Raw genomic sequence first — 21,390 nt, forward strand, 5'->3', positions numbered from 1 at the left:
TGCAGAGTTTGGTGGTACATGTTGTTTACGTCGTTTATTGTGAAAATTCGGTCACAGTTCCTATGACCACTGTTTCATTGCTTTTATGGCTTTATTTTGGAGATTTTCGAAAAGTTTTTTTTGGTTTGGCCATGTTTGTTTGTTGTAGTACAGAGTTTGACTGATGGCCTTAATCTAAGTTGTCTTGTGGTTGTTGTTTGACTTGCATCCCACTGGGATTTTTGCACACAGTGTTGGTGTACGGTGATTTTTCTGCAATATTTTGCTGTCTTTTCTTGGATTTTAGGTTTGCATATAGCAGAGGTGTGGACTCGAGTCATGTGTCTTGGACTCGAGTCAGACTCGAGTCATGAATTTGATGACTTGCGACTCGACTTGGACTTGCATAACAATGACTTTGTCCCACCTATGAGATGTGGACTCGAGTCATGTGACTTGGACTCGAGTCAGACTCGAGTCATGAATTTGATGACTTGCGACTCGACTTGGACTTGCATAACAATGACTTTGTCCCACCTCTGGCATATAGTCACTTTAAGATGTTTTCTTGTTCATGTTTTTGTTTTTTGTTTGTTGCGGTTGCACCCGATTCAAGAGCCGAATGGCTCACAGGGCTATACCTAATAAATTAACTTGAACTTTAACTTATTCTTGGTTCTTTCGGTAAAGTCACGTTGCGTTCCTGTGAAGACAAATCACGGAGCCACTCCCGATCGCGCTTTGCCGACGGCGAACAAATGAACCTCATGGCGGGACCCCGGGGTCCCGAATAAACGGAAGTCAAAATCGTAATGAGTTCATTTATTTTTGGCGACTCCGTCCCACGGCGCACATATACGCCAGGTCATTCTGTTATTGTCGTGTCGTGTCGTCCAAGCGCAGCAGCGAGGACGAATGCGCAGAAAAAAAACTTTGAAACTTCGTCTTCTTGGTTCTTTCGGTAAAGTCACGCAGAAGGGAAATAATAAAATAAAAAAAATTAAACATAATAAAATGTATTTTATCATTTTATTTTTATTATTTTGTATTTTATTATGTTTTATTATTTTATTATTTCCCTTCTACGTGACTTTACCGAAAGAACCAATAAGATGAATCCCTGCAGTCACGAAAGCTTTAAATCGAAATTTGAAACTTCGATTAGCGCATCGTGTAGAGCTCGTCGAGAGGAACAGATCGCCGTGTCGTTCGCCTTCAACAGACATAACATGACGTCGCAACGCAGTTCATGCGAGAGCTGGGGGCTTATGGGACCCCGGGGTCCCGCCATGAAGTTCAATTGTTGCATTTTTTTTTCTCCAGACAGCTCGCTTGCGTCCAGCTCCAACCTTGAATGCAGCACCCGAGGACGGCCCAAACCCGAGAGAAGCCCGGATGCAAAACGCCTCTTTAACGCGTGAATATGAACCCGGCAGCCTCACTCGCCACGACCACTCAACAGCGAGCGCCTTGCGACACCTATGGGCCTCCGACGTGAACAAGCATGGTTCGAAAAAAAAAAGCTATTACGGTAATCTTCTTGGTTCTTTCGGTAAAGTCACGTAGAAGGGAAAAAATAAAAAAATAAAACGCAAGCAGCATTGTGGCCGAAACGTCGTGAGAATTGTATTTTATTATGTTTTATTTTTATTATTTTATTATTTCCCTTCTACGTGACTTTATCGAAAGAACCAAGATGAATCCCTGCAGTCACGAAAGCTTTAAATCTAAACTATTATGGTTACTTCATTTATATTTTGATTTAAAGCTTACGTGACTGCAGGGATGGGATTCATATTCTTGGTTCTCTCGGTAAAGTCACGTAGAAGGGAAACAATAAAATAATAAAAAATAAAACAATAAATATTCTCCACAAAATTAGTTTTGTGTCGAACTCGGAGCCCCGATGACGTAAAGAGGTCCCTCGCCCGTGACATCAGCTGTTCACTCGGAGATTAAAGCGAGCCCGACTGCTGACGGGATATTATGCCGAACCCAGTTCAGTTTTGCTCGTCTTGAAGAATTGATGCTTAAATAACGCACTCTCACAAGGACGTGTGGCTGATGGCTTTGTGAGAAAAATGTGTAAGTTGTTTCGCGTGTGGAGAGACCTGCGGAGATATTGCTGCTGCATTATGTTATTAAAGGCAGCGTCCGTTTTGTCAGGGTATTTGACATCACCGATGCGTGCTCGGAAACATGTGACCGGACGAGTTGCAACATTTAGATTGGTGCCAACCACACTAGTTTGTAGAAGAGATACTTGTGTCACGTTTCCATGAGCCATGGAGCCATAGGCGGACTTTGACCGATATATTTGGCGTGGGGTAAGGGTTCGCTTTGTCCCTCACATTGGGAAATCGCAGGGTGCATATCATTCATTTATCATCTTAATTGTAAACTACTGAAAACGTATTAATATTTTGGTGGGGGGCATTGCCACCCCCCTGCCTTCCAAAACTCCGTCCGTGCAACGTAGCCCCCCTCCCCCCCAAGTGTGAACTCCACCCGCCAAGGCAGCGCGTTTCTTAATTCAACTCGGGCGCGATTTCAGGATTTCTTGCTTATATTTTCTATTAATTGTAAATTTTATTTTACTATTTTTATTATGGGTTTTTTGCTTTAATTATTTTCAATTTATTTTAATTATTTTTATTTTCTATCTACGTGACTTTACCGAAAGAACCAAGAATATGCAGCCTTAAATGTCCCGGGCCTGAATTCCATACAATCAGAATTTGAGCGGAGACAAACATGTTTTGAAATCATGTTTGTTGGCAGCGGGAAGGATGTTTTGAATGTAACGTTTTATTTATTTATTTACAGCGATGCAGTCTTGCCGTGATTCTATTTGTAAGAAATTTGTATTTTTGGGAAAGCCTTGTACGTACTATATGGTAAACTACAGTGACTTGGAAAATCATGGAAATGGCATTTTGTTTTACCCAACGCAAGTCGCCCTCCAAACTCAACTTCTGGGAAGAATTAAGCAAACTATAAGTAGGTTCGATTTTGACTATCCCATGGAAAATCACTGATCAGGTTTCTTTAAAAAAAAAAATCTGCATGCTGGTGGCTCACAAGGACCGGTGGTTCAAAAAGCTCTGCTACAGCATCTTAGGTGTGTGGCTTACGAACGGCCTTTCGGAAGAGTATTGAACACAGGCATATGGAAACTGCTGGGGTTTGTGTACATATGCACTGTCAACCATAGCGAATCAATATTACAGGTAGGAACAACAGGTTCCACACTGCCCACCAGGTAGGAACAACAGGTTCCACACTGCCCACCAGGGATTATTTGTCTGTCGTGCATATTCGGAATTCCGCCCACCCATGCACCTCCCCACCGAACACCGAGCTACGCCGCGATTGGTTGACAATATCGGGGAGGGTGGGGGGGAAGGGTCAACACGCCCACTCATCCAACTGCCCCCCCGAACGCCGCGCTGTCCAACCAAGTTCCTACCTGCCCACTCCGAAGGAACGTGTTTAGTCCTCAAAGCAGCACAAACAACATACGACGCCAACGCGAAGGAAATTATGCTTTCATTTTATTGGAGTGCAATTTTTTTCCCCCATTTCCTTTTTTTAATGCAATTAAGCGGTCACAATGCAATGGAATGAAACAATAAACGATGAACGAGTAATCGTCTTACTGCAGTGCTGCGATTCACAAAAGTGCATGTTATGATGATGGCGAGCACCACTCTTTAAATCGCGGACAGTTTCTCAACACCAACAACGTACTGCCTTTGCCAGGTGTTTCGTGGCCTGACGAACGTAACACCGCAGTAGAACACACAATAGGAACGGAGCACACGGATTTGTGGCCAAATGTTTTTTTTTTCAATGAACGACCCGCAATGGAAGACGTTATACTACACGAGGAACGGATCTTAAAATGGAGAAAAGAAAACAAGGCATTTTGTTCACCCGAGTCCTCCGAAAGAACAAAAAATACCACCAAAACACATGGTCATGCTGACCTGACATGTATGGACATACTATGACAAAATAGGTTTCAAAATAATTGACAAATTAGGCTGGTGTTCAAAGCCCTGAGGTTCTAACTGTCAAATATTTTAACGATGCCCCTCCAGTTGATGAACATTATTGCAAAAACAGAGTCCAGTATTTTATTCACCTCTTACATTAACAATGCAAGATCATTTCACCGGATGGCAAGTTGTCGCTGATATTGTTCTTAAAGGACACGTTTTATTTTAACACGGGTGAAGTTGTTGAATGGCTTGATGCAAGTGTGAAAAATGCAATAGGTACGGTAGTGGCAATGTTAACGTGGTATTCAAGATTTCTGATATGCTTTTAACTAATTGAGCACTTTATGATGCACAATTTAAGCAATGTTAATTCATACTTAAGTGGTCATTCATGGGCGTTCACAGCAATGATTAATGCGGTTTATGAACCGTGCGTGTGTTCCATACAATTATTGGTTGTTCCGAGACAAACCAAACTTTTGAAATAAAAACACTATGCGTTTGTAATCTGCCTGCGAATTTAGTGAGAATATCAGTTTGGCATCTTAACACATGGCTGAGTGTAAGCGCATTCAAAATATCTCTTTAAAAAATGTAGTCCACACATTCAATTCAAATCAGGGACAGTGGCTTTTTGTGGACTTTTACATTATAAAATCTCAACGTAATAAGAAGATTATTACACTCTCGTGACATGGTGGTTATTGGTTACGTCTGTTTCATGTTTTTTAAAGTTCCACATTAACATGTATGATGGGAAGAACATGTTCACTTTTGCAGAAATGTGCACCAAGTCACACAAAAAAACTTTTGCAAAAAATGGCATCACTTGCTTTTCCTTTCCAGTGTCGCTAATTTTCAAGGTACTATAATAAAAAGAGATTTGTGCAATTTAACAAGGATTAGATATGTATACAACTCACAATATAAACTTCTCCTATTGCACTAATTCAGTAGCCAATTTTCATCCACAGTGTCATCTCAAAGTGGAACTTGCGTTTAAATCAGAACTCAGCATAAAAGATATTCTTGTATTTAGATGCTGTCAAAATAAAAACTGTACCATGTATACGTATCGCTATTCCGTTTACAAATGATATGTTTAGAAACATTTCATACACATGTCCAAACGTGTACGTTGGAAAGACAGACTGGCTGATTGTCAGACTTGTTGCAGTCACAACTATGAAATCTACTGAAAACAATATTATTTCAGGAGGCATATTGGTTGATAATGCCCCTGAACAAATTTATTGCAAAACTTGGAAGTACGACAATGCAATGCTGCATTGGTTCAAATAACAGTCTGTCGCTTTAGGCATTGACAACCAGCAGCTTGCATTTTGTGGCTATCACCTCTACGATTGTAAGTCCAACTCCGGACAACCCGATTCAGTTGGAAAGTTTTAGCGCTGGCCGACAACATGAGTTAAGTCAGCTGTGAACATGAGTCACAGGGGATGGAAGGAGACTGGGCTACAAACTGGGGGATCCGATCAGAGGGCTGCGATTGCTTTTTAAATAATGCCTCGGGTACGTTCAAGAACGTGCGGCGGTGGGGGGGGTGAGGCATCATGCGACTGTGTTGCCAGAAGTCCTTTGCAAGTAACATATACATTTGTGTGTATTCCCCACCTCCCCCACCCCTAAGCCACACCCCCCCCCGCCTCCTCCACCCCATCTCAAAACAATTACAAATTATACAAATCGTCGTTATTTTTCCCCCACCGACACCTCAACTGTGGTTGACCTTCTTGAAGCGGATGACCCGCGACGGGGTCGCGATGCGGCTCCTCTGCCAGTCGACCTGCCGCAGCGTCTTCCTGAGCGCCTGCGCCCCTCCGCCCGACGTCCCTGCGGCCTCCCCCGGAGCCCCGACGGCCGCGGCCCCCCCAGCGGCTGCCGCCCCCGACACTTCGGCGCCTCCCCCGCCGGCCGCCGCCACCGTCTGGCGGAGCGTGAGGAGCGCGCCGGCCACCAGCCCCACGATGAGCACGAGCGTGTACGCCGTGACGGGGGAACCGGCGCCGCCGGTGCCGCCGCCGCTGCAGCCGCCGGCTGCCCTCGACGCCGACGCCCACGAGCCGGGGAGGGACGCCAGCTCGGAGGCGGCCCTCGACGAGCCGGGGTTGAGGTCGAGCGCCTGGCGGAAGTGGACGCTCGCGCCCGTCACGTCACCCACCGCCTTGAGCATTTCTCCTGCGAGGGAAGGAGGGGAGGTGAAGGGAGGGAGGTCAAATCCGCGAGTAAGGCTGTAGCAGAGGCGCTACGTGTCACAAAAGGTTTTGGTCCGAGTGGTGATGTAATGACGTGCCTCGGTGGGGTGACAAGCAGCCCGCTTATGCTAAATTGTACTTTATCTAATGTAAAATGTGAAAAAACAAGCAGTTTACAAATTTTATTATTTAACCTGACTGATTGAAGTGGTCGGCTGTCAATTGTTTTACCCTTTTACTACACACTGACTTTCAAAGCTAATCGTACTGTATTTCACATTTTTGAAAAAGATAAAAGGTTTACACAATTTTAGTATTTACAATCATCATCTGGTAAAAGGGTTTACAAATCGGCAAAATGCCACTCGTTGGCAAGTTTGACAAAGTGAAGGATATTTTCCCAACCTTTCGCGTTTCATTGTTCCAGCAAAGGTGCTAGTTTAGCGCCCTCTGGCTGTAAACCAATGGTAGGTCACCAATGAGAAAAAAATCACACCACTATTGGTACCAATCACAACTATTGTGTTCAAGGTATAAGGACATTCAATACATTTTTATTTGACCAGGTAAGGCCCACTGAGCTATATAGTTATTTTTAAGAAGCGACCTGGCCACAAATGGTAGCTCAACGAAGTAGCTTATCACGTGGAAATTTATAGCAGCCAAATACTCTAAAAACATGTTTCTAAATGTGGAGGAAAAAACCAGAGGGCCCGGATAAAAATCCCAAGCGACCACGGGGAGAGAGACGTGGAAACTCCAAATATACAGCAGGCGTCAGGGTCGCGATCGAACCCACGACTTCTTGTATATCAGGCAAGGGGGTTAACGTCTCACCACCGCGGCACCCCTATCCCCACGTAAACACGGTGAGTCTATGCGAGGGCTATGATGCCAGGGTTATGCCAGCTCATAGAGTGTCACATGCTGGAGCCATACGCTCCCAAGGGCTTATAGAGTTAGGCGTTAAGGCGAGGCTTCGAGTCATGGCGAGTGGTTACGGTGAGCGTTTAGGAACGGGGAAAGGGCAAGGGTTACGCCGACTCACCGAGCGTCAGGTGCTGGAGCCACGCGCTTTGGTCGGGCGGATGTAGGTGCAGCGCCCGGCGTGCCAGCTCGATGCCGTCCGCGCTGAACTGGTGGCTGAAGAGAAGGCGCGCCAGATCAAGCAGCACGTCCGGCCGCTCTCCCGCCAGCGCCAGCGCCTTGCGGAAGCACTCGATGGCGTGGTATGCATTCCCCTTGAGGCGCCAGTAGTTGCCGATTTGCCGGAAGAGTGAGGCCATCGTGCATGGCGATTGCTTCTGAATAGGGGATTAAGGGGGCAGGTGGCAGAACGTGTGCAGAAGCCAGGGAAACGTGAATATCCCTAGAGCTGCTGGGAGACACATGGGTATATGCTACTGCATATGCCCATGTATTCGCAGTTGTGTTCACCACAACATAGCCCCCCCCCCTGTTATGCATGGTGATAGCAATCCATTTCGCCATAGGATACCATCAGACTTAATTTTACGTGAATTCTGTGTGAAACGCACGAATATATCGGATGGTTTGTGTGGTTGTGCTTGACAAACAAAAAAACATAAAAGTAATCGGGAATAATAGGTGTGCGCATAAGATACGTTGCAATGTATATTCGAAATACAATTACTGTATTAGATGGAAGTCAGCACATATTTATAAATATATGCAGTTGATAAACCAAGCCGTTAAAATGCTAAATAACAGCAACACAAATAAAACTGATGACGAGCAAATGTGGTTTGATTAGAGGGGATGGTGGGGAAAAAAACAATGCCTTACTCTTGCATGGCAGTGGAAAATAACCCACAGAGGATTGCACCGGTGGCAGAATTTCTGCAAAAACCACCGCAAGACATTGACTACGACGAAGCATGTGAAGTGGAAGTCGCGTTCGCCGCTCGTTGCAGAGTTTCGGAGTTACAACTCGGCCAGCCGCCCTGGTTATCTCCGGCGGGTGCATCAACCGGAAAATACTCAGCACGGTCTCCTAGACAGTGGCGTCGTGGTCCAAATTTTTTCAAATTCGGATATTTACCTGCGCCGATCACTCGCGACTGGGATTAGACACGCAGCAACGTCGCCCCCCTACTGTGAAACTACCGCAGACTGTCTGTAAAACACAGCCTTGTCCTTCGCGACAGCCTTGTGCAATAAAAATGATGGCGCCATTACCAAATGTGCCAAATAATGTTTACTGTTATAATGAATCTTCTTGGTTCTTTCGGTAAAGTCACGTAGAAGGGAAGTAATAAAATAATAAAAATAAAACATAATAAAACAATTCTCACGACGTTTCGGCCACAACGCAAGCAGCCGTCCTCAGGCGAAGAATGAGAACATTATCAAGCTAGGAGCTTATATAGGTGTAGCGAGGAGGAGCGCCTTAACAAAAGAATGTGCATATGAAGAGGAATTTAGCATACCAATGGGCAATGCATAGGAGGTGGGCGGAGGGGTTTCAAAGTCCCATTATGCCCATGCATTATGCAGGATCAACAGCACCACGGGGGGGCGCAAGGAACAGCGTTAATAAAGGAAAGGAATGTTAGTGATATGTAGCTGCATTTGCCAAACAACCACGTAGAAAACCAAAGTGAAAACTACATAAAAAACTAAAATATAAACTGATACTTACTATACTCTACAATAAGCTGAGTTACTAACAACAAATAATAAATTACAATTCTACGTCGTAAGAAGTATATAATATACTTCCATCTAAACTTTATTCTCTTAGCACATACAGTACTATATACTGCCATAGATAAACCCAACATTAAATAATATACTGTATTGCTGTAAACCACCCTATACTTTATACATTTTAATATAACACTATGTATTATTCAACTCACCCTAATGTGTATCGAAATGGTTTAATATGTAATAATGTGTATCGAAATAAACCATTTCGATACACATTAGGGTGAGTTGAATAATACATAGTGTTATATTAAAATGTATAAAGTATAGGGTGGTTTACAGCAATACAGTATATAATTTAATGTTGGGTTTATCTATGGCAGTATATAGTACTGTATATGCTAAGAGAATAAAGTTTAGATGGAAGTATATTATATACTTCTTACGACGTAGAATTGTAATTTATTATTTGTTGTTAGTTTCTCAGCTTATTGTAGAGTATAGTAAGTATCAGTTTATATTTTAGTTTTTTATGTAGTTTTCACTTTGGTTTTCTACGTGGTTGTTTGGCAAATGCAGCTACATATCACTAACATTCCTTTCCTTTATTAACGCTGTTCCTTGCGCCCCCCCGTGGTGCTGTTGATCCTGCATAATGCATGGGCATAATGGGACTTTGAAACCCCTCCGCCCACCTCCTATGCATTGCCCATTGGTATGCTAAATTCCTCTTCATATGCACATTCTTTTGTTAAGGCGCTCCTCCTCGCTACACCTATATAAGCTCCTAGCTTGATAATGTTCTCATTCTTCGCCTGAGGACGGCTGCTTGCGTTGTGGCCGAAACGTCGTGAGAATTGTTTTATTATGTTTTATTTTTATTATTTTATTACTTCCCTTCTACGTGACTTTACCGAAAGAACCAAGAAGATGAATCCCTGCAGTCACGAAAGCTTTAAATTGTTATAATGAACCCTGCATGTGCCCCGTGTCAGCAGATCATTGAAGCCTGTTGAAGTGAAAACGTTTATTTTGTTAAAAACAGGCGTGAACTCACGAGAGCAGGATAAAGGTGCACCCCGATACACGCCAATTTGATTTACGACGATTGGTTATTACGTTTAGCTTCCCCATGCGTTTTTGGGTTGTCCCATGTATCGTTTGGGACGATGCCTGACATTCACTCCATGTGCTGGAGCTTGTACAGATGCTGAATTGAGGAAGTTCACTCGGTCCTTCGATTATATCGTTTCACCGGCTGCTGCTGTTCTAGGCTAAGGTCTTCAATGTGGACTGGACCATGTTGTTGTTTTTCATCATTTGGATGAAACCGGAGTGCCCAAAGAACGCTCATCACCGTACATACGGGGCAGCGTCCTCTAAAAGTCCGAGAAACAGACTGATTCACAAAAGCCTACTTGCTGCACTGCTGTATCCCAACCACCACCTCATAATCAAGTGGTTTTGGAAGTTAATGCCTATGCACGAATAAGCCTTGCCTTAAAACACTCCATCACAGGGTGCCTGCTTTTGTTAAACAAAGACCAACATCCCCCGTATAGCCTTCAAAGACTGTTTGGGCAAGTGTTGTTAGCGAGCACCTATGAAGGCCGAAATGGCACAAGAGCAGATTGGGTGGCCAGCACCACACCCGACTGCCTTCGTCTCCCCAGCGGAAATGTTTTTACACATTGCACCAGGTACACTTTTGAGGCCAAGCCAACCTAGGGGAGACCCATTACCGGTTAATTAACCGCTACACTACCGCTGCCCACACAAATTAGCACTGTACGTCAGGCCTCCTAAAACTGTAGATTCGCTATAAATAGCGCCACATATCTACAAACTAAGCCTGGCGGTGTCTACAAACTAAGCTAGTCTGTATAGTTTGTAGATATGCACAGTTTTAGGAGGCCTGACGTACACGGCAACAATCAAGAACGAGATGCGCTTCGAGCTCGCCATGGACCACGTCGGTGTCGGCATGTCGTTCCGTCAAACGGCTGCTGCCATCGATCATGCCAGGATCCGCACCAACACGCTAAAGCTGCAGGGCATGAACGACCTCATCGTCGCACAGTCAGTCCGTGTTCTGGTGGCCGTCGGGCTGCAGATGATCGCCAGGATAATCGACGATCCATCGGTGTGGGCCTTCTCTCTGGCTGGCGACGGCAGTACTCACCGCGGCCAGTCGTTCTTCGACCTGCGCACCCGCGATTGTTACCGCGGCTTCCTCGTCAATCTGCACCTGGTCGCGATCCCTATGTTCGAGCGTCACACTGCTCAGAACATCTTCCGCATGCTCGTCAAGTTCCTCGACGCGCTGCACCCCAACTGGCGCGCCAAGCTGATCGGCTTTTCATCGGACGGCGAGAATACGATGACTGGGCGTCATGGGGGGCTGGTGACGCTCATTGTGAAGGAGGCCGAGAACGACGTCATTCGAATCTGGTGTCCGCCTCATCAGATCGATATTGTGGTCAAGAAATCCGCCGAGTGCGTCTTCGATGGCAGCTGGGTGAAGATCGTGTACGACTTTTCGGTGTACCTCTGCACCCAAAACAACCTGATCATCAAGATGAAGGTCAAGTGCCCCAGGAAGGCTAACCGATGGGCCAATCTCGGGAACGTGCTCAAGTTCTACAAGCAGTACCGCCGAGCATTGATTGAGTACACTACTGAGAATAACCCCGCGAAGCTGCCCACCGCCGATTGGTGCGTTCTTACCTACGCGCTCGCGCCCGCCATCGACGCCATCAACGTCACTATCGTCCAGCTCCAGAGCCAGTCGCTGCTCATCGCGCAGCAGGAGGAGCAGATTCAGTCGCTTATCGGGTCGCTCACCGTTTTGTTCAGTGTTGAGATTGTTGATGGCGTCAACAATCATGATGAGGCGTACGTGTCGTATCATGATCAGTCGATGCGCATCGCGTCTGCCGCGATCATTGCCCACATTGAGGACCAGGGATCGTTTGCGCAGGAGAGCTACGAGGGTCTCAATGAGGTCGACAAGACAAGGATCGTCAAGGAGATCTCGATATATGCGATGACGCTGATCGCGGGTCTCAACGACGTCAAAGCAGAGCGTAACGACGCCAATCGAGCTCTCGACCAGGATGCGGCGCCCGTGATGCCCGCTCAGCTCGTGAAGATGCGTCCTGGTGTGTTCGTGAAGGACGTGCTGGCAGTGCGTCGCGTGCATGTTACGAAATTCTGGTCAGCTGTGAAGGTTGACATGGTCGAGGAGGAGCATCGCCAACTGGTCAAGCTCTACAAGGAGGACACGATCATTCACGACGCCATCAACAAGCACACCAACACGACGACATTCAACGACGCGTGGGATGTGCTGCCGAGTGGTTTCGACAACCTCCGCGCTTTCAGCGGCGGGTTGGCATCGGTGCTCGCCAACACGACGGCGGTCGAGTCGGACTTCTCGATACTCAAGTGGGAACTCGACGAGTTCCGCAGTTCTATGATGCATCTGTCCCTTGAGGGCATCTTCCAGACAAAGCAGCGTCGCCTCCTGGTGTCGTTGCTTCGTTAGCGAGCGTAAATCAATGAAACAATGGGGCTCTATAGATGATCTACATTTATTCTACAAACTAATCCTGGCGGTGTCTACAAACTAAGCTAGTCTGTATAGTTTGTAGATATGCACAGTTTTAGGAGGCCTGCTGTACGTAGAGAACCGTGGTAAATCGGAGGTGCGGAAGAAAGACAAACTAAAACACAAATAAACAAATGAGTTCTCAATCTAGATTAAAAAGTAAATAAGCTCCAGTGGCTTCCTAATATCGGACGGACGGGCGTTCCACACGGCCGCACAAGCACATCTGAACAGGGGCAACAGGCAGGCAGGGAGCGGCCCTCACCTCGCGGCCGTGCTGTGCGACGGCCTGCCGCAGGTCCATCTCGAGCGCCACCTCGTCCACGTGGCCGCCGTCCTCCGAGCCCGTGAACAGTAGCGCCACCTCGGGCTCGGGCAGGAAGGCGAGGAGGTGGCGGCGCGAGATGCCCTCCAGGTGGTCAAGCTGAGTCAGGTTGACGGGCGTGCCGCACGTCAGAAGCCCCTCGTCCGAGTCGTGCCGCCTGTGCGCACAACAAGCACGGCCGCTCGTACTTTTTTTCTTTCTTTCTTTGCCCATACCGCGCAACAAAGCCGCACTGGCGGCAAAATTTTATAATCATGAAACAACTCACTGCAACGATTTGAAAGTAAGTGGCGGTTCTGAACCCCAATTTGGAATTGCGCAAGTCAAATTCACCCTCTTTTTTTAATTGTTACCACGAGATTTGCACCGTATCCTCTTTTTACCTGTATCATTTGCAATCGTATTCACTATTAGTCTACACGTAACGCTGGCACATCATTTCGCATAAAGTGCGAATGATAAGTTCTCGCACACACCTCCGATTAGCGCGGTTGGCTACATATGGTGCGACAGAAGCTCAACATACGTAGCTATAAAGTATTTTAAATGGACGGAAACCAACGGACGGGTGCCCCCTCTAATGCCAAGGTACCCCCCCCTTCCACCCCCCACCGACCGCGAGGGCCTCCACCGACCTCTGCTGCTCGCCATGACTCGTGCTCGCTCTCCTCTGCCGAGCGCAAGCGCCGCAAGGCTGCTGTTCTCGCGCACGCCCCGTCTTCGTCCGCCCGCTCATCATCATCATCATGATGGGGTCACCGCCCGGGCCCTCCCAATCTGTCTCGTCGTCGTCGAGGAGTGTATATTGCTGGTCGCCTCCATCTTTGGGCCTCACCAAACCTGGGGGAGAGATAGCATCATCATTTATTTACTATTATACCACACCTTCAATGCAGTATATCTCCAGGCTTCAGAACAAATAGGCATTTGATATAAATCACTTGGGAAGAAAGTCATTGCAATGTACAATTCAGTATAGATGATACAAACAAGAATGAACAACAGTGAGAAGGTAAACTGTGCTTGAGGCCACTTCCCCTTTTCTCACTGAGTTATTCATAGGCGATCTGAACAAAAATAACACGTCTTTAATTTAGCCTTAAATTCATGAATTGTGGGGGCATTAACAATATAAGTTTTTTTAAAGGTTGGTGAGACAATCCTCCTCATTTGGTTGGGCTTGCGCTTCAATAGCAACCCCAGAGCCAAGCAGGGATTCACTTAAACCCCTCCCTGACAGCGCACAAAAAGAGTCGAACCTCCGCTTTTGTAGCAACCGATTTACCAGCAATAAGATTCACACTAATATGAGAGGTGCACAGCGAGGGTGGATGAAGAATGGTAACCAACGAGCTGTGCAAACCGAGAGATAGTGAGAGTGCAAAAGAACTTGCAAAATTGGAAAGATTCGTTTTGCCCAAACGAGAGAGAGAGAGAGAGGTGGACAGGCACTTTGTGGCGTCCCCATAGTGGTGGTGGCGGGGGACAGAGAAAGGGGAAGACGGGCTATAAGAAGAGATGCGCAGGGTACAACAGGTCAAGAAATCGGGACAGAAACCTAAGCAAAGGCCGGGATAAAGGTGGCGCTGGGCTGATAGCGTGGAGCAGGCAGGAGACACTTCCCTTCCAAGCCGGGGAGGGGAAACCAGGAGTGTGGGTGGCAGAAGACGCACGGGGAGTTGTGTAGCAAAACGAGGTAGTTGGAAAAAACGGGAACAAGAGGGAAGACCATTACAACGAGCCCCCCATATAGCCGCAACAGTCATTGGGGGAAGTGCCGTAATGAACAACCGCCATTCGCCACTAAGTGTCAGTGATATCACCACGGCGCTTGTGCCGGGCTATTTGCACTTTAAAGCCACGTGAAGACCGAGGTGCCATCGGTTGACTGAGATGACTGGCAGATGTACCACCTGTGCCCCCTAATGTGCCAACTAGGGGGTCATTACCAACACACAAACATACTTATAGGACAGACCTGCTACAAGGGAGTCGTTATTCAAATGTATTGTGTCGTCATCTACAAGTAATTTACAAATAAGCATGGATCGCCCATGAGCCCCCCGAAGTGGTAATTTCACACTTTTAAAATCGCAAAGAAAAAAGTTTTCAATTATAGGTGCCACAAAAATTGGGAGTGGGGGGGTGCAAGATTTTGGAACTTTTCGTTTTTTAACATAGCCCAACAAATGTTTCTATCTGGAGATTGCACACTGTGCCAAAACGAAATACTAGATTAGGTTTTAAAATCACTAAACCAAAATGGGAAAATTTTGTACCCTGCATATATTAGGGTGCATACAACTATTCTGATGGGAACAGGCATGACATGTGTCCGGTGTCACTTACAAGTGGAGAGTTTGCTAAACTGTTTCTTTTCTTTAAAATATTAGTCGAGACATTAGTTGAAAAGACTCAAAGGCTAATGGGCTCAAACGCTTTTAGTTTTTTGTATGTGGACAAATGAACCTTTGCCTACTTATTATTTTAGACACGGGCTCAGTTTCCCCAACTTAAAAATAAACGAACATTTGGATTCACTGGTCTATGGGGATTCTGGATAAATGTTTTCCAGCAACGTTTGCCACAGTCTCCGATTAAATTACCAAAACCTAAAACCAGGCCAGAGTTTGCTTGTGGACATTCTGGTGCAATGGGCTGAAGGTCTAACTCTTCTTTCTTCATGGTGATACAAGACCCATATCAGTTTAATATCTTACCTTAAAGTTTTTTTTTTATCATGACTAACTGTACAGTCCACAGCATGGAAACATTTACATATTTGCTTTAGAACGTTTTGTGTTTACTTTGTTGTACTTCCCCCACACTTCCGATTAACGCAATTGGCTACATATAGTGCGAAGAAGTTCCACATACATATATATACAGCGCACAGTTATTCCCCTTTCACCAGAAATGTCCCCCTTTAAAATGTTGATAAATAATTCATTTTCCATTCCATTTCTAAACACATGAAATTACAATTTTACAGGTTTACTGAACCACCATGAGACTGTCAATACTGAAAGACTTGGAACGATCATTAAGACACCGTTAGATGTTGTGCACACGGAAGTACAAAATGTTCAATGCAGCAGCCTGGGGTCACCAGGTTTCTATTGTGGAGAGATGGATTTTGTCCAGGCATGTCCCGAAACAATTTTTTGGGCACACCCATCAAAGACGACCACAGAAGACATGAGATTTAGTGCACCGACAAACAACAACAACCTCCCAAATATTGGATTTGCTTTCTCCTCCATCCCACTCCCATTTTTCCCTTCGACCCTATGGAAATGAATAGCACAAGCATGAACGCATGGTTTATATGCGCTTCTTCTTCTTGAAATTACATGTAAAAACTAAGGTTCCTCAAGGAGCCATACCTAGCTACACATTTCAGGTAAGAAAAGTAATGGAAACTCTCGTAATTTGCGGTAATAGAATGCAAGTAAAGTACATTATGTAAATGCTTAGCATGTGCATCTGTGACTAATGCTTTCAGACAAGCACATTTCATGCATGAAGCAACTTATCAAAATTAAGCCTCTCCCATTGACAGTATTCTTTTCATACAATACGCGGTGTAATGCTTAAATTATATTTAAGCAATACGGCACTGTCTACTGTGTACAGCATAAACAAGAATATAATTTATAAAACGCATTAAAAACAACATGTTCTGCAATTGGAAAGTTAGTGTAGGCATTAAATTAATTATAAAAAAAACATGGTAATGAAACATTTCCTTAAACTACAATGGGTGAGAAACACGACGACTGGCACAATAAAGTAAGCACTACATTAGCTTTGTGCCATTTATAACATGTATGTCATTTATAGAGGCTCACATTTAATACGCCAATGCACATCAACAAACGTGAAGGCAGATGGTGTCAACAGGGCACACAATCGCGTGTCAGTTTGCAACTGGAATAGTCACCAATGTGAACAGCTGTGCCCACTTTCCTTTTGGTCAGTCTCCAGTGACAAACACGAAAATATTGACTCCTTTCCCTCCACTGCATAGCGGTGCTGTTTTCACGACTTTACATCCATATTTCTGGAATCTAAATCCCTCTTATATTTCTCATTATCGCCGTCTTCAACCACTGCCTAGCCAATGCTGGGCGAAGACCTCCCCCCCCCCAGGCTGTGAAACGTTAGGCGCAATAATACATGTACAAATTTTATTCATAAATCAAGTGACAGTGCGCAACAGAACTGCTATAATCAATCCACTGCTGGATGCAGGCCTCCCTCCAAGCGTTTACAACCCCCATGGTCCCACAACGCAACAATGTTTATCTCCTGCACATTACGTTGTTTTTGAAACGACAATAAAATGTCATTGCTCCATCTCTGGCATGTTCCCTCATTTGGCTATCACCTCTGTGGCGAGTCTCTACCATGGCCATCATTGTTTCTAGCCATGACCCGTGTCCTGCTCAAGTTGCTTTTAAGTCAATATTACATCTCGAACTTGTGTATGCTCTCCAATTCATGGTATTTCTCTTCCTGCCTCTGTATTCTACAGCATGCAACCTATGTGGCTTCTTTGCATACTTTCCAGTTTGTGCCGTTTTCCTCGTCAAATGTGCCTGTGTCAGCTGTATATGCGATGGCCAGTACACAGTGATTTAAAAAAAACTGAAAGTTGGCTTTCAAAACACAAATGTGAGTCCAATGAGACAGACATCTCGTTATCAAGAGACACCTGCGGTGCAAAGTACAACAGGCGATATCTCAGTTCAGAAAAATGAGCAATACAACTGTAATAGACAGACGAGAATAAACAGCGTTTTTCAGATAAATATAGAAATTCCCGATAAGGAATTGTATTGAGAATCAGTCCTAGGTTAATAACATATCAACATTTCAGAACTAAATTAAGAGTTTAACTTTTAAAAACTTTATCTGTAATATTTGTTTCTATAAAATAGAACTGACCTAATTTTGAATGTTAAAACAAACATTAAAATAAAACAAATTTATTGCAACTGTCATATAAAAAATACACACATTAACATTTTTACAGCAACCCTAGGGGTTAATCTTGCATCAATTTTACGGCAGTCGTTCCAATGGGTTTTTTTTATATCCATGAGCTTTATAAAGTCAGGTTAAACAGCTGGCCCTTTGCCACGCAAAACACCACATTACGACACAGTATTGATAATTTGGGCGTTTAACTTGAACTCTGAACCGCCGTAAACACAAACACGCGGTAACACCAAATGACCTGCGGACTCGCTCCAGTTAATGCCTCTTCAGGAGGGTGGAGGCCTTGAAAGGTTTGGGAGCAATATAAACGCGGTAAAAAAACACATCACAACACGCTAAAGGCCGAGGCGATTTTAAAAGTCACAAATGTACACAAGTAATCGGTAGACTTTCAACACAGTACCCAATGAAAAGTTAATTAGTCCAAATAATGGTGATTGTATATTGTTTTTACAAGTTCACAAGGAAACTGTGGACTGACCGTGCTTTACGGTTAAAATAATTCAAAATCTTTGCTGTAACTTTGAGCACAAATCTGATATTTTTACTTTCCTAGTATACGCATAGGCACGCCTATATGACAAATTTTCTGAAATATAGTGCGTATAAACCATCAAGAGCCTTTACATTATTCCACCACAATATATACAAATGAGATACCAATATCTCAAGCAATATGTGCATTCGATTTGGAGGTTAAAACACTGAACACGTGTGGGTATATTGCAATGTCTATGAAATAAACACATAGGTGTATATACGTGTGTGTGATCATGTGTTTTACAAAAACAAACGCTGAAGATGTAATTAGAAGAAGGTTGTGATGGGTGCGGCATATTTTCAGGATGAAGGAGTTTGCAGGTGGCCGAGGACAGGGAGTCGGTGGTGTGGTGACCAGAATAAGATACCAAGAGGCACACACCTACAGATGGTTCCGGCTGGTGATGTGTGTGTGATCACGTTCGTTTGAGTTCGGGTATGGATTTTTCAAAAACTGCAGATCTAAGAGGAAATGGCGACGTAGGGTTGCATCCGTGGCTTTGGTTATGGCAGGGGTGTACAACTGGGTCAACTAGAATGTTTCAGGGCCCCTCAGGCAAGAGAGGCATTCGCGTAACGCTAAGCGCTACCCTGTGTAAAGAATGGGGGAAAAGGGGGCCCCCCCTTCTTGCTACTCAGTGAGGCATGCAGGCAAGTCAGAGGACAACGAGACTGAGATACGGAGACACAGAGGGACATACAGAGAGGTATACACACACAGAGTGAAACAGAGACACAGAGCCACGTAGGGAGACGCGAAGCCAAAGACACCGAGATAACCACAAATGCCCCAAATACTGCAGACAGAGATACAAAGAGAAACGCAGACGGACAGTTGCAGAGGAAGGACCTCAAAATACACCAAGACACAGGCAGGGACAGAAAGCACGTCCGTAAACACACGCACACAGGAGACACAAAGAAACAAGACACGCAGAGACAGAGAGACAAAAACACGTACAGTAATTAGATACAGACACACAGAAGGCAGACGGGAAAAGCATCCAAAACACAGGCGGACAGACACACGGGGAGGCGGCCACACGAGGGAGAACGCAGAAGCCAAGGGGCATGTTGAAATGTTTGCGAGAGCAGCACAGAGATCAAGAGGACCCCCTCCCCTCCATTACACAAGCTGCCAGAGGTCGACAGCCAAGGGGACACCGAGATACGTACAGTAGGTGCGCCAATAACCAAAGGGCACAACAACAACAAAACAGCAACGCACTCCAACTCGTATCATCAACAACGACCGTCAAGAGGGAAATACGCAACGACAATGCACGACGTAGCTTAATAAAAACAAACAAATAAAACCACCTCTTATCTTGCGGCCTACTTTATCGGGGAATCCCCGGCCTTTCCTAGCGAGCCCTGCGGCTGGTGTGGGGGTGACCCCGGCCAGACAAACAAGGCTCGACACCCCCACACCCCCCCACAATAACATCAAAAACAAAAACGAACCTTCGGGCTCGTAGAGCTTCCAGTGGGTCGAGGCGATGCCGCTGGACGTGAGGATGCTGGAGGAGACGACATACATGGCGAGAACCGTGAGGCACGGCAGGTCCGAGTAGGCGCCCATCGCTGTCGCTTGCAAACGGCTCCGCGAGCCGCCACTGCATTCCCCACTACAGATAAGCAGCTCGCCCGCGGCGGCGGCAACGGCGCCTTCTGATTGGCCCGGCGCTTCAGTGGCGCCAGCGACGGTGGCCAATCACCGTCGTCGCCGCCGCCGTCGCCGTCGTCGACGCGAACCACGTGGGTAGACAGGCCCGCAAGGTGTCCCATTGGTACCACTACCTGGGAAAATGTGTCCATTGTGGCATATTAGTCGTCGTGTGTTTCTACTCATTCTCCTCTTTGTTTCGGAGTGCCCAATATTTGTTCTGAGAAAATGTGTCCACTGGTGCACATTAGTCGTCGTGTGTTTCTACTCTTTCTCCTCTTTGTCTCGGAGTGCCCAATATTTTCTCAGGTAGAGCTCGCATTACCTGAGAAAATGTGTCCACTGGTGCACATTAGTCGTCATTTATTTCTACTCTTCCTCCTATTTGTCTCGGAGTGCCCAATATTTTCTCAGGTAGAGCTCGCATTACCTGATAAAATGTGTCCACTGGTACACATTAGTCGTGTGTTTCAACTTTCTCCTCTTTGTCTCGGAGTGCCCAATATTTTCTCAGGTAGAGCTCGCATTACCTGAGAAAATGTGTCCACTGGTACACATTAGTGATCGTTTGTTTCAACTCTTCCTCCTCTTTGTCTCGTCGTGCCAAATATTTGCTCATTTTTGCACACAGCGGGTTTTTTTGTGTGGAAGATTTGCTGGTTTATCCAGGATGTATCTGTTGCGCGTCGCTTTAAGATGTTCTCCGTTCATATTTTGTTTGTTGCGGTTGCACCCGACTTAAGAGCCGCATGGCTCACAGGGCTCTACCTAATAAATGAAACTTGAAATGAAAGGTAGTGCTCGCATTACCTGAGAAAATGTGTCCACTGGTACACATTCGTCGTCGTTTGTTTTCACTTTCCTCCTCTTGTCTTGGAGTGCCCAATATTTGCTTTGGTGGTGCGCGCGCGTCTTTCTGGAACAATCTCTTGTGTTCGTCGTCGTCAGGCAGATAGCCCTGTAAGATGTCCACTGGCACACATTTCTCGTCGTTTGTTTCCCATTTTCTCCTCTTAGCTTGTAGTGCCCAATTTGATCAGGAAGTGCGCGCACGTATTTCTAGTAGCACCAATCTCCTTTGTAGTTTTCGTCGTCATGATCCATGTGGGCAGACAGCCCCGCGAGGTGTCCACTGGTACACATTAGTCTTCGTTCGTTTCCACTTTCCCCCTCTTGTCTCGGAGTGCCCAATATTCGTGTCGGTGGTATGCGCGTCTTTCTGGCACCAATCTCTTGTGTCGTCGTCACCACGCACATTCCCTATTAGTGTTTCCTCTCTCTGCCCGGTTCCTTCCATTTTCGCGAGAAACGCGACTTTTAATTGTCCTGTTGTCCGTCCTACACGTGTGTCCGAATAGTGCCAATTTCCAGAGGTG

The 21,390-nt window shown here is 45.7% G+C and overlaps 1 protein-coding gene across 1 annotated transcript; it reads right to left on the reverse strand.

Annotated features, from left to right (window-relative positions):
- Positions 1-3,516: 3,516 nt before the first annotated feature.
- Positions 3,517-19,991, reverse strand: LOC144728352 (uncharacterized). Its single transcript, XM_078607729.1, has 5 exons — positions 19,813-19,991; positions 13,440-13,644; positions 12,745-12,961; positions 7,248-7,503; positions 3,517-6,182 (listed from the first exon to the last, which is right to left on the reverse strand). Exons 1-5 carry the CDS (start codon positions 19,928-19,930, stop codon positions 5,719-5,721), a joined length of 1,260 nt encoding a protein of 419 aa, XP_078463855.1. The 5' UTR covers positions 19,931-19,991; the 3' UTR covers positions 3,517-5,718.
- Positions 19,992-21,390: the final 1,399 nt, after the last annotated feature.

This window comes from Lampetra planeri, chromosome 28 (assembly GCF_965212315.1).
Source record: "Lampetra planeri chromosome 28, kcLamPlan1.2.h2, whole genome shotgun sequence".
Taxonomy (NCBI): Eukaryota; Metazoa; Chordata; class Hyperoartia; order Petromyzontiformes; family Petromyzontidae; genus Lampetra; species Lampetra planeri.

Coding starts and splice junctions, on each gene's coding strand:
- LOC144728352 (XM_078607729.1), bottom strand. CDS start 19,930: ATGGGCGCCTACTCGGACCTGCCGTGCCTCACGGTTCTCGCCATGTAT. Junction 12,962..13,439: donor AGTCATGGCGAGCAGCAGAG/GTCGGTGGAGGC, acceptor TTGTGCGCACAG/GCGGCACGACTCGGACGAGG. Junction 7,504..12,744: donor TCGCACAGCACGGCCGCGAG/GTGAGGGCCGCT, acceptor TCCCCTATTCAG/AAGCAATCGCCATGCACGAT.